Below are 14,372 nucleotides of genomic sequence, written 5' to 3'. Positions count from 1 at the left end.
TTCACTTTGTTATACAGAAGAAACTAACACACCATTGTAAAGCGATTGTACCCCAATAAAGATGTTTTTAAAAAAATGAAGCATTGATACAACAACAACAAAAAAAGTATGGATGTTACTAAACTATGTTTATAATTCTTGTTGGACAAAGCAAATGAAATTGCTTGTGCATTAAACTTCTAATTTCTTCCCCTCTCTGATTTACAGTACTTCTTTCATCACAACATAGAAAATATTTTACAGTAAGAGATACCGTCACAGTATTTGCAATTTTTTCCACGGTGGTCTACTCCTCTCTCAATTCAGCCTTTGCTCAAGTGTAATGAGAGGCTGGTCCATAGTCATTCATTTACAGTGTCTGAGTGAAAACTACAGAGCACACATTACCCTCTCTTGAGAACACTTCGGTATGTCAGAATTCCAAAGGGAAAAATGGAACTTTTCATCTGGGCAGGTGAATGGCAAAAGGGACCGAAACACAAGATGCCTGTGATGAGGGTGTGTCAACGGCAGAAAGTGCACAAAGGAAAGCTGATGAGCAAGCCCACTCCCCACTCCCCACGACCATCTTATCCAATCCGTTTCATGGAGCAATCAAAGGATATTCTGAACCTCCCCAAATGCCATCAATCCTTTTTGAGAAGGAAATAGAACATCTCTTTCTTAAGCCTTTGCAGGAGTAATCATCAGAGCAAGCTGGCCTGAACAGGGAGCTTTGGCAGACAAAGATGGATTTGTCAAAATAAATAAATAAATACAGACATACATAAGTTAAATAACCTTCACAAAATATGAATAGAAAGTTGATGATAATCTCCCAATTCTATTGTGTAAAGGGTAAAGAAACTCACAATTGTGCTCTCCAGGTCTAATACAGTAAATAATAGGCTTCTTGATGAGATGTTTCCCATAATGTACAGCAAAGCTGGGAATCTTGTGGCAATAATACTAAAAAATAACCATCTAAATGATTTAGATAAAACATTCATTAACATTTCAGATCTAAGTCTCTAAGTGGCCCCTCCCTCCTCTTTGTTTCCTTCCCAGGCTCTGATTTTCTTCTTTAGCACTTTTGAACAAAGAAGGGAAGAAGCCTCTTTTGATTGTTTAAAAAGGCTTCTTAAGCTAGCTGATAATTGCTCCTGTAAAATAACTTCATAAAGATCACTGAAATGTTCTTTAACACTAGACTCTCCTTAAACAAGCCATATTTCTGTGGTCCCTGTTGTCTCTGTGTTGCACGGCCTGTTTGGCAGTGTCCAATTCTAGTACCCATGAAGAAGCAGCAAACGATGATGTCAACAAGCTCTGTCAGATGAATCATTATATAATAGATGAGTCACTCATTTTGGAGTCAGAGGGCCTGATACTGGTTTGGTTCTTGAGTTACCAAGTTCTCAACCAAGTTACCAAGTCAGGGATTTCAATTACTGTGTCCTTGGGATTCTGCTGTGAAAATAAAATGCCTCCTATGTCAAAGTTCTTTGTAAACTTTAAAGCATGATTCCACTATCTCTTATTTTTGTGAATATTCCAGGAATGAAAGTGACTCTGTTTTTATAATGTATTGCTTGTAGTGGACTTTGAATCCTCAGAGGGTAAGAATTGGTGAGGGTACTTTTCAAAATAGTAGGCTAAAGTAAAAAAAGGTTTCATAAAGATTGTCCTAAATATTTTTTTAAAAATTAAAGAAATAAGAAATCTGTACTAACTGTGTTTTAATAGTTTGAGTGATTATTAGGCTTTTTTTCTGAATGGTCAATTTACAAAATTTGTTTCTTTTAATAATTTATTTTTTACAAGTACTACATTCATATTTTAGAAAAATCATAGAATACATATTAACAGAAAGTAGGAAATAAAAGCCCTGCAGTCATAAATAATCACTGTTAATATTTAGATGCATAATATTTGATGTTAGATCATATTGTATATAATACCTTGAAGCATTTTCATTAAAACTATATATTATTGGCATCTTTTTGTGTCAATAAATAACTTCAATAGCATTGTTCTTAATGGCTTTATAGGCTTTTATTTATATGTTGTCTATTATTTTTCAGAGATGATATATTGATTTTCCATGTTCTTTTACCAAATAAAAGGTGGGTATTAAAAGTTTAGACTGTAGACAAGACAGGTCTGTGTTCAAATCTCACTTTTTACCATACAAGCTGGAAGTCTCAGCAAAAAGACTTTGCCTCTCTATGTTTGTTTCTGCCTCTGTAAAATGTAAACAGTAAATTCAGCTTACCCTTGTTGTGAAGATTAAGGCTAATAAATGCAAAAGCTCAGAGCAGAACCTAACACACAAATATGTGATCAATAAGTGGTAGTTATATTTAAGTTTGTGTTTGAAAACTTTGAAACATATGTAAAACTTGTAAGGATCCTTTTATCTTCAAGCATGTAATTACTGAGTCCCAACACAAACGTTGTTCTCCCTGTTTTTCGTTTCGATTTTGGCTCTATCAGTTCCATTTGATCCTCCTAAACCATTAACTCTTGATTACAGGGAGTCTCACAGGAGAATAAACAGAGGAGGCAAAACAGCAGCAGGCCTCTCATTGCACTCCCAGCAGGACCCTTTTAAACCAATTGATGCTAAATCTCATTAGACTTGAAGTCAAAATCAAGATGCCCAGGGTTTGGACCAGTAAAAAAGCAGATAGAACCAATAGAGGGTTAAATGTTAGATGTAAGAGATCAGAGCATGGCTTCCCGCCTCTCCCTTCAAAGTAAATGACACGAATCTCTGGCTTTTACCTTCCCTAGTATCAGTTTACAAACTGTAAGATGAGAGTGTTTGTACTAGAAGGTCTTTAAGACCCCAGCTCCGGCACTCTATGAATATATAACTACTTACATGTCACCACATACTACAATGGGGCAGCTCAGTGGTGCAAATTACTAAGAGTTGATCTATATACTTGGATCAAGGGCAAGCCACACTGGTTATATTTCTATTTGGGGAAAATCTAGTTGAAACAAGTGACTAGAGAAGGACATAAATACCAGGGGAAAGGAAGGAAAACAAAATGGAAAATAAGGGGGAAGAAGATTATGTTGTTGGTATGGTAAGAAGAGTCAGGTGTCTGTGTGTAAATGGAAGCATGGAATTTTATGTACAGGGAATAACATATTATTATTATTTTGTATTTACTGCCAACCTCCTCTCCTTCCTTAGCTTTGAAGATGGGAAGTTCTAAATATCTTGTCGCCACTTCAGCCAGGGTCAGTGGATCACTCTGATTTACCATGCTCTAGGAAACATACCACCTCTATTTTATCTGCAAGCATGAATTTATAGGCATTGGTATTTAGTTTTAATCTTTCGTTTTCCAACAGAAAGAACAGATTTTCTAAAGAATAAACAACTGTAGAGGAAATCACAATGTATTATAGCAAGTAGGTGCTACGCCAAGTCCAAATCTGCTAGAAGTGATTTCTATGAAAACTGGAGATACAGTTTGAGAAAGAAGTCCAAAAAGATATCTTTCTTAAGAAATTGAAAAATAATTTAATTTTGTGTGTAATTCCTAAATATAGGGTTACTATAAAAGATTTATCATTACGTCCAACATGATGTTATAACATGAAATCTATCTAAATCTTTGAGGAGTCAGGGAGAAATAGAAGAATAATAACAATGGGAAAAAGTACTTTGTTAAAGAAAAGTAAAGCTTACAAAGAGTAGTATAACTAAAACAACATAATCAGACTTTAAGAAAGTCACTGGTAGAGAAAACATTGCACAAAAATACATAGATATTTTGCTGATAACTTAATCATTTGAGAGAATGAGGGATACCCCCAAATTAGTGGCATATCAGAGAGATCAGAGTTATTTTTGATATCCCAATAATGCCTAAGGACTTGGGAGACTAAACAAATGCAATTTGATGTTGCATTCTTATTTAGGAGAAAAAAGAAAATAAACAAATCTACCATGCATAAGGAGAAATAGTTCTTGTTAAAATATATAAACTACCCACCCATGCCTCCAACCTAAAACAGAAAGCACCAACATGATCTATATTTTTAAAGAGATCAACATAGGGATAAAGCTTGCAGCTCTGGGCAATTTTATGTGTGTGAGTAGACAGCAGTGGAAAATAAATTGCAGTGACTGGTCAACTGGAATGGCCAAGGCATTTCCTAGGATAAATGTTCAAAATCCCTTCAACTGTTAGTGATGATAAGACTATATATCATATAAAGCAAAATCTAGTATAATATATATCATTCAAGTTTATCACATTGATGAAAATGCAAGGCATACTCTCAATAGATGAGGACAAAATAAAGCAAAAGGAGTTAGTGCTAATAAATGATCAGGTGCTTGAAATATTCACAGTATTGTCTTTTATTTGGTAAACCTTATATGTAGAAATTGAGCCTGTCTGAAGAAATTTTTAAAAATGTAGCTGTCAGTTAGAATGATTTTGTAGTAATTCCTGTGAAGTGATGAGGCCCTGAATTAGAGTCATGGCAGGAGAAACAGAAGATAGGAATTTGAGGGCTGTTTTATAGGAAGACCAAAAAGGATTTTGCTTTTAATTGGATGATTTTAATGAAAAGCAAAAGATTTTAAAACCACATTTCAAACCTGCATAACACTGACAAAAAATAGGAAAATTGGGAGAGGATCCATCATACCTCTTCATAACTTAAAAGAGTTCTCAAACATGTGTGGTATAGAAATATTACAAAAACAAGGATTGTTTAAAAGTATAGTTTAAAACACATCTCCTTGTCTTTGTTCATGCTGGAGTTTTTGTTTGGTTTTGACTTTTGCTTTCCTTTAGATCCATTTCAGTCCCACTCTACCAAAATTCTACTTCTATTCCAAGCTAAATCCAATAATGATAGAGCCGCAAATGACACTCTATAGCCTCTTTAACTGATTTGGTCTTTTTCCTACAATACCTGGCATATTGCTCTCAGAATATTATCTCCTCAAACGGAATGTGAAGTCTTTGAGGGAAGATTTGTCTTTCAACTCTGTACCCTCATTGCCCAACACAGTGTCTGGCTCAAGATAAACATTCAGTGTATTAATTCATTTACTCTTTCACCATAATAAACTAACAAGTTAAAAGATTACTACTTAGATAGGTAACACTTTGGGGCAAAAATTACCTAGTGATATGGAGTGTCTTAGGAAGAAGAGCTCCTTCTCCTGTCTTGATAGATAAAATTAAAAAAAAAACAATACCCAAGTATCATATCAAGGATACTGTTCAGGAATCCTTGACATATTTTGCAAGAAATGTAAAACCAATAACCTGAGACTACAATCATTAATCATCAAGTAGCAGCTGTTGTTAGAATTGATATTGATCCTTGGTAAATTGCAACAAGAGTAACTTTATTATATCATCACAAAATTTTCCCACTACATCATTTAGCTATGAGATGCTTCCTTAACATGTGTCCTTAGGTTTTTCTCTTCTATAATCAATCACAAAAGGAAAAAAAAAAAAAAAAAGGTTGTGTATAGAGGTCACCCAAAATGTTTTGGGACATTTTTCAATTAAATATTTCCTAGAGGAAAATATAATATGAATGCATAAAATAAATAATTATTTTGAAAAGTCATCCTATGAAAAGATAGTTAAAATTACAAGGAGCTTTTAAGTGATCTAGTTCAATCTTCTCATCATTGAAGTAAAGAAACTGAATCTGATTAAGTAATATGACCAAGGCTGAAGTGTCAAAGAGTTAGGTCTAGAATGTGAGAATCCTGACATCCAACTTATTTTCTTTTATCCAATTATCATTAAGGAAATGAAAAGTGTTAGTTCCATAAGTTGTGAGAAGTTTAATAACAACTTGAAATAAGGAACTTCCTTCCCGCAGCCTCTCTGTTATTTTAGGAATATGGCTCCCATGTGGGACTACTGAAAGCTTGACTTTATTAATTAATAGCTCTGCCTCTTATCATTTGTAAATTATCTAACCTCTCCACATATTAATTTCCTTAATTCTTAAAATGGGACATATATTATTACCTACCTCATAGAGCTTTGTGAAATTAAAATGAAATAGTTAATTTAAAACACTTAGTATAGTACTTAGGTTATAGTAAGAACTCAAGTTTCAGCTGATATTACTATTACTATTATTTTAAATTTCATAACATAAGTCAAGGTTTTGATTTACTAAATTGTAAAGACAAACCCAATTGAAATTTTCATAGCTTCAAATGTCATTATTGAGAGTGACATCATTGTTTCTGCATTCTCATTTTGCTTGAATTTCTACTAGTTTATGCATCATTAGGAAGCATACATAGCACAAGATCATAAATCCTACAGGGGAGGCCAAAGGTGTCTTATATTTCTCTTTCCTTCTTCCTTCCTTCTTTCCTTCCTTCCTTCCTTCCTCCCTTTTTTCCTTCCTTTCTTTGTTTTTCTTTCTTTCTTTCTTTCTTCTTCCTTTCTTTCTTTCATTTTATTTCTTTCCTATAGATTAGTAAAACTCTCAAAAATCATTACAATATATGTTAAAACCCTTGCTAAAATATCTTTATCAAAGTTATGAAATCTTAACTGATTGCAAAGTGATAGAGGTATAAAATAAAGTATATAGAATTATATTTTATGAGCAGTCAGATATTCAGCCTATATTCAATTATTTAGAAGCTGATCAAATTTGTGAAATACCAAACCCCTTTTTCTTTCTTCACCCTTCACTTTTCCTGCCTATACTTTGTCCAGTTTTTCAATTCATTTATATACCCATCCTAGAAGAGAAAGGACAAAGAAGAGGAAAAATGCAAATCTGTTAATAGGGTTATTTCTTAGCAGATTGGAAAGAAGTGGAGAAAACTTTAAATTGTAATATTAGATCCATTGTGGATCACCTGCTCTACCAATGTGGAGCAGCTACAGAGGAAGACAGTTCCTCTGTCTTCCCCTGGCCTGGATACTTGATGTGTTTGTTGATGTTTTCTGAAAGAGGTAGGACACTTAATCTTTAAAGCTACTCACCACAAATGACTGAATGATCCTGCAACAATTGAAACATGTTCTCCTCTATAAAAATGCACTGAAGCTTTTACATTAAATTCAACTTTCTAATATCATTAAAGCTAAAATATCTTTAGCTGCATCAATGTATTAGCCATTCTTATTCATTGCTGTTGCATTTAATATACATCTCATTATACTAAACAAACATAAATATGGGTAACTCAAAAGAAAGAGACAAAACGTATCCATATTAACAGAAAAATAATCCGTGCAGAAATTCCAAAATCGTACTGAACACTTAGTTAAAAATGTAAGGCAGTATGCATTTAAATATGTCAAGAGAAAAGAAAGGCTGTAAGGGAACCTAAAACCTCTTGATAGACTGAATATACAAACAGACAATGCCTGGATCATATATGAAATCAGTAGTCTAAATCACACTTACAGCAACCTGCCCAGAAAACCATAGCTAAAATAAACAGTTCAGGAATGCAGTTGACTTATAAATTGGACTTTCAGGAAGCCTGATTGTTACCTTTAATAGCAATCCAGGAAGCTAAACAATAACTTCTGTTAACAATTGGCCCTAAATGACCAGAATTTGATTAATAACTAGCAACTTCCCTAATTTTTGTCACCACTTTCAACTTAGAGCCAACCAGAGAAATCCAAATATGTACACCTAACCCATAGGATGCTCTGCTTCTAGTTAGCCCTCTTTTAGATTCCCTATGCCAATAGCCTCCAATCAGGCCATTCCTGAAGCCTTCCTTTTTCTCCACTGTAAATGTTTCCCATTCCTCCGTCTGCCCTTGAGTCTCTCCCAAAACACAAGTGACAGTGGTTGACTCCCTTGTTATAGTAAACTCTGAATAAATAGCCCTGAATAAATAGCTCTGAATAAATAGATGATCTTATTTATTTCAACACTATCAAACACCCACTGTACATCCATCAATGGACAACATGCTTAGATATATTAGAAATTCAACCATCACAATACTCTGTGAGGAATTTTTTCATCCCCATTTTACAGATACAGAGAACTGAAGTTTACAGAAGTTTAGATAGCTTCTCATGTTTTCCTATTCTATATCATGTTAAAGTAAGTGCTTTTGGTTTATTATTTTGGTAAAGTTTTTGAGATAATATTAAAAGGATATCTAACAATAATAACAACAATAGATATAAATTAGATGAATGTTTTCTAGCATTACTTGCTTTTGTATCTGGCAATTTGCTGGATAAAAATCCACATTGTATTTTTAGTTGACTCGCTGCTTTAAGGTTATAATTTATCAAAATATATATGGAATTTGAAATAATGAAAAGCATAATAAAAATAAACTCCATAACTTATTTTCTATAAGACATCCGCAGAAATAATTTGCTTGTCAAGCAGTGATTTGCATCAACATGTTTTTCATAGACAATGTGTAGAAAACTTTATAAAAGAATATAATTGTTTATGATATTGACAAGGAAACAAGTAAAAATGTAATTTGGGTGATTCTAAAAGAAGGGAATAAGTATTGATTTGTCTAGCATTTCAGATACTCTGCAATTTTTTTAAGTTAATTGCCTAACAATCATATATGTACTATTGTGTTCATTTTACAAATTAAGAAGCAAAGTTGTAAAGATATTCAGAACTTTAAGCCTTTCAGCTAGTGAGCAGGGGAGTCTATATATAAAAACTGAATTACTTTTTGATTTCAAAAAGTCCAACAAATATGCTCAAAACTCCTTTGATTAAAATTCACTTTAAAATGTTCCCTTACCACGTAAGTTGGTCACAGAACCTAAAATTGAAGTAACATTTTCTAACTATAAAATAATACAAATTAGCTTTATAGGAAAGAAGGGGGGAAAACAGCATTTGCACATATTAGAAATTACCATACAAGTTACATAAAGCCAGACAGAAAAAAATAGAAAAATATAGATGAATAATAAGGCTTTTTAATGCCTGAAAATAAAATGATATTTAAGAAAAATTGCTTTAACAAAGACCTGAAAAAGTAAAAGGAAATATACGGATAACATTGTTTAAATAATAACTGGAATAAGAAATGATGACTAAAGGACAAATAATTCCTCATGTGGTTTCTACTTTGTCTTACTAATTCCATTCAGTTAACTCAAACTTTTACTATGAATTTCTTGCACTGAGCATAAATTAAGATGAACAGAAAAGTTAGAATTTGAGAATCCTTATAAAAAGGAAAAGATTCAAGCCCTTGGTCTTTATAACATTTCATGTTAAGGAATGAAACTATTTTCTTGAAATTTCCCTATTTTAATAAAGGTAATGAATTTGTCACATAAAATTATAAATGTCAAAGTTATGATTTGACCATTTGGCTAAGTGTACAGAGAAGAAATTGGTGCCTCTTTTACACACCTTAAAGATGTTTTGCCTTGCCATAAACAAAACACTGATGCTCAATATCTATCAGTTGATATAACTTTTAAAATTTTTAGTTCTATCTCCTCTCCACTGAGCTACAAGACATATTTTTCATATGAATGAGAAATTACTTGAGGTCTCTATCTTTACCTCTTTCTATACCAGACCTTCTAAATGGGGGTAGGTGGGCAAAAAGTATAGGGCAGGTTGGGAGATGCATTTTACAAGAAAAAACCTAGGGAGTTTCCCAAACAACATGTATCTCAGAGGTTGAGGTTGATGCCAAGAAAAACAAGCATATTGAAAATAACATGTTCTAATCACTGTGAAGCAACAGTATGTGTAGTACAGACAGACGGATCCGGCTCTTCCATTGGCCATGTGAGTCACCTTTAGCCATTCAAGTCACTTAACTTTGTGACAAGTTTCTTCATTTGTAAATGGAAATAATGATAACAGAACCTCATGGGATTGTTGTAAGTATTGAGACAATATATATGTGTTGACACATAGTAAACACTAGGTTTATCATTGCTCTCAGTTTGAAACAAAGCAAATTACTTTGTTTTAGAGAATGAGCAGCAAATTGAAAGTTATCTTATGCCGATGGTCAAGACAAAGAGGATGCTGTTTGTTCCATGAGCTACAATGTTCTTAGAGGGAGGAGGAGACCAAGAGAAAAGAATTGTTTTCTAGAAAACATTAAGCCTCACGTTTATGTCTTTTCAATTGAAGAAATTGATTACAGGCTTCTCTATGTTCCATAATGGCTAATGAATACTTGATTATAACACTGTCATGTTACACTCTGTCTTTGTATCTGCGTGACTCTTTTGTTAAACTTGGTACATCTTGAAAGTAGTAGTTATGTCAAAATATTTGAATCTCGTGTTTAATAATGGCTTACATGCAGAGGTACTCAATAAATGTTGAACGTTTATGGTTTCCTTTGCTGTGCAAAAGGTTTTAAATTTAATTGGTTTCACTTGTTTACTTTTGTTTTTATTTTCATTATTCTAGGAGGTAGGTCAAAAAAGATCTTGCTGGGGTTTATGTCAGAGTGTTTTTCCTATGTTTTCCTCTAAGAGTTTTATAGTGTCTGGTCTTACATTTAGGTCTTTAATCCATTTGGAGGTTACTTTTGTTTATGGTGTTAGGTAGTGTTCTAATTTCATTCTTTTACATGTAGCTGTCCAGTTTTCCCAGCACCACTTATTGAAGTGGCTGGGAATAAGTGAAACAAATTATTGTTACAAATGAAACAATGGGGCTTCCCTGGTGGCACAGTGGTTGAGAGTCTGCCTGCTGATGCAGGGGACATGGGTTCATGCCCCGGTCCAGGAAGATCCCACATGCCAGGGAGCAGCTGGGCCCATGAGCCATGGCTGCTGAGCCTGTGCATCTGGAGCCTGTGATCCACAACGGGAGAGGCCACAACAGTGAGAGGTCCGTGCACCACAAAAAAAAAAAAAAAAAAAAAAGAAACAAAGGGCAAAGGATTAATCTCCAAAATATACAAACAACTCATGGAGCTCAATATTAAGAAAACAAACAATTCAATTAAAAAATGGGCAGAAGGCCTAAATAGGTATTTCACCAAAGAAGACATATGCATGGCCAAGAGGCACATGAAAAGATGCTCAACATCACTAATCATTAGAGAAATGCAAATCAAAACTACAATGAGGTATCATGACACACTGATCAGAATGACTATTACCAAAAAATCTAGAAACAATAAATGCTGGAAAAGGTGTTGTGAAAAAGGAACCCTCCTGCACTGTTGGTGGGAATGTAAATTGATACAACCACTATGGAGAACAGTAAGGAGGTTCCTTAAAAAACTAAAAATAGAACTACCATATGACCCAGCAATCCCACTACTGGGCATATAGCCTGAGAAAACCATAATTCAAAAAGAGACGTGTACCCCAATGTTCACTGAAGCACTATTTACATTAGCCAGGACATGGAACCAACCAAAATGTCCATCGACCGATGAATGGATAAAGAAGATGTGGCACATATATACAATGGAATATTACTCAGCCATAAAAAAACGAAATTGAGTTATTTGTAGTGAGTTGGATGGACCTAGAGTCTGTCATACAGAGTGAAGTAAGTCAGAAAAAGAAAAACAAATACCATATGCTAACACATATATATGGAATCTAAAAAAAAAAAAAAAAAAGAAAAGAAAAGTGGTAATGATGAACCTAGTGGCAGGGCAGGAATAAAGACGTAGACATAGAGTGTTGACTTGAGGCCACGGTGGGGGAGTGCAAAGCTAGGGCGAAGTGAGAGAAGCATCGACACATATACACTACCGAATATAAAATAGTTACCTAGTGGGAAGCAGCCACATAGCACAGGGAGACCAGCTTGGTGCTTTGCGATGACCTAGAGAGGTTTGATAGGGAGGGTGGGAGGGAGGCTCAAGAGGGAAGGGATATGTGGATATATGTATGCATATGGCTGATTCACTTTGTTGTACAACAGAAACTAACACGTTATTGTGAAGCAATTATATTCCAATAAAGATCTATTAAAAAAAAAAGAAAGGCCTGGAATATGTCAGGCACTTAATAAATGCAGACTCTATCAAAAAGTAAATAAATAAATAAATGTTGAATGAATGATGAATTAATTTTCAAAAATAAACAAATGAATGAATACATGGATTGACAGTTTTCAGAGAAAGAATGGTATTCATATAGAGTGGGCTTAATATTTAAAATGAAATGGAAACTCGTTTCAGAAGCTTCTCTCAAAAGTTAAATCTGCATCTTAGAAATGATTCAGAAGCCCTCCCATTATGATTGATTTAGTCCAAAGGATTGCACACTGTTCTGTTTCTACTTCAACTTGACAGAAGATATTTAATGTCTCTTAAATGAATAAAAAAGAGTTGTACTTGTATTGTCTCTTGACTAATAAGTCATATCATTTTATTGAGAAAAAAAGTAGAGAGCCTATCTTGGGAAGAATTTTCATTTATATACAAACACGTACAGATTTATTACTTTGAATTTGTTGTAGATTTTCAAAAATTAAGGTTTTTTTTTAACTGACTTAAGATGAAGAAAAGTTTCTCCTTTTAAAATCTTGAAGATATTTCAGAGTGCATGTTGTATTGCCCATGCTTACCTTCCCAAATTAACTATATATGGCAAGCCTGGCATATCTTTTGTTGGTATAACTTGCTTTTGATTTAAGAATCACACTGATTTGAGCTACATAATTTATTTGGTAATTTTAGTACTTACAATGTATTTCCATGACTTTGTTTCTCAGAAATAATATGAGAGGTGGTATATAATTATTTCTTACCCTATTTGAGTCGATTCTTGCTCTGGAAGTATAGACAGGAGGTGGGATGTTGAAAGCCTGAGGGACCAGATATTCCTCAGCATCCATCATGTCTTCTAAATCCTCTTCATCCAAGAGATTCTGAAAGAACTTGCTGTCGTTTGGACTGGGAAGCTTCATACGATCATCACCCTAAAAAATTGCGCATCAGATATACACACAGAAATGTTTCTTTCCTTCATTTTAAATATGTGAACTTTGTAGCAAATTTATGTAATATCAAAATGGTTGCAAATTCATGCACTCATTAAACAAAATAATTATTTATCACAATTACCAGCCATATAGAAGCCTATAACATACTTAGATATGACACAATAAGATAAAAACATTTAATACAAGAAGAATGTGATAAATGCCATTAGAGATGAATAAAGCAGAATGCTATGGCTATTTTGAGAGAGACATAAACCATTTCAGATCTGAGAATAATGGTGGGTTTCATTGTCAAGATGGCATTTGAGCTGTGACTTTAAGAGCATATAATAAAGAAAGAGCAATTGACTTATCAATCTTTATTATAATTGGTTGGTTTGATAGTGTAGACCTATCAGGATACATTGGATCCATGGTTTGCTCTATAGCATAATATTGTTAAAGTGTTAACATTCAAAATTGCAGCACTGGTGGCAAATAACATAAAGGGAGTGGGAGAAACACCAAAACAATAGTTATACTCTTACCTCATCTATTTCTTAACTAGAATTTTAAAATTTGTTTTGTGATTTTTTGTAAACTTTTTAAAATTAAAGTTAATTAGGGAAAAAGTTAGCTAGAAATCATTATCTGCTAAAATCTGACTCTTTTCCTCATGACAGACTATTGATATGAAGATAAACACTACCTTGTTTTATTGAGGAATCTTAACTCGGTGTTATCCAAGGTCCACTTGTTTATGGTTTAGGTAAAATAATCATAAAGAAATATATTACAACTTTTTTTTTTTTTTTTTTTTTTTTTTTTTGCGGTACGCGGGCCTCTCACTGTTGTGGCCTCTCCCATTGTGGAGCACAGGCTCCGGATGCTCAGGCTCAGCAGCCATGGCTCACGGGCCCAGCCGCTCCGCGGCATGTGGGATCTTCCCAGACCGGGGCACGAACCCGTGTCCTCTGCATCAGCAGGCAGACTCTCAACCACTGCGCCACCAGGGAAGCCCTATTACAACTTTTAAATGATCAAATCCATTTTTTCTAGTGTTACATATAAAATGTTCTTTTGGTCTATTATTTTCTTTTTGTACATTAATTCAACTGAATCTGAGTTATTACTTGAACACTGCATACCTCCCAAAAGAAAGAAAAAACATATTTTAGGGGCTTCCCAGGTGGCGCAGTGGTTGAGAGTCCGCCTGCCGATGCAGGGGACACGGGTTCGTGCCCCGGTCTGGGAAAATCCCACATGCCGCGGAACGGCTGGGCCCGTGAGCCATGGCTGCTGAGCCTGCGCATCCGGAGCCTGTGCTCCGCAACGGGAGAGGCCACAACAGTGAGAGGCCCGCGTAGCGCAAAAAAAAAAAAAAAAAAAAAAAATTTTAATATTTTTCTAGGAAATTAAATGTCAATATATTGAAACTTTTAGTTCACTGCCTTCAAACATGGACACAATTAAAACAAAAA

The 14,372-nt window shown here is 34.2% G+C and overlaps 1 protein-coding gene across 1 annotated transcript in view; it reads right to left on the bottom strand.

The window, feature by feature from the left end:
• ERBB4 (erb-b2 receptor tyrosine kinase 4) overlaps nt 1–14,372 on the bottom strand; it is a 728,717-nt gene that overhangs the window by 21,050 nt on the left and 693,295 nt on the right. The window contains exon 24 of the mRNA XM_060107375.1: nt 12,718–12,888. Within this exon, the coding sequence (XP_059963358.1) occupies nt 12,718–12,888 (171 nt within the window). The remainder of the gene's footprint in view (nt 1–12,717; nt 12,889–14,372) is intronic.

This window comes from Mesoplodon densirostris, chromosome 8 (genome assembly GCF_025265405.1).
Source record: "Mesoplodon densirostris isolate mMesDen1 chromosome 8, mMesDen1 primary haplotype, whole genome shotgun sequence".
In the NCBI taxonomy this organism is placed as follows: Eukaryota; Metazoa; Chordata; class Mammalia; order Artiodactyla; family Ziphiidae; genus Mesoplodon; species Mesoplodon densirostris.
Note: the sequence above shows the minus strand (reverse complement) of the source record. Positions and strands in the feature narration are given on the sequence as shown.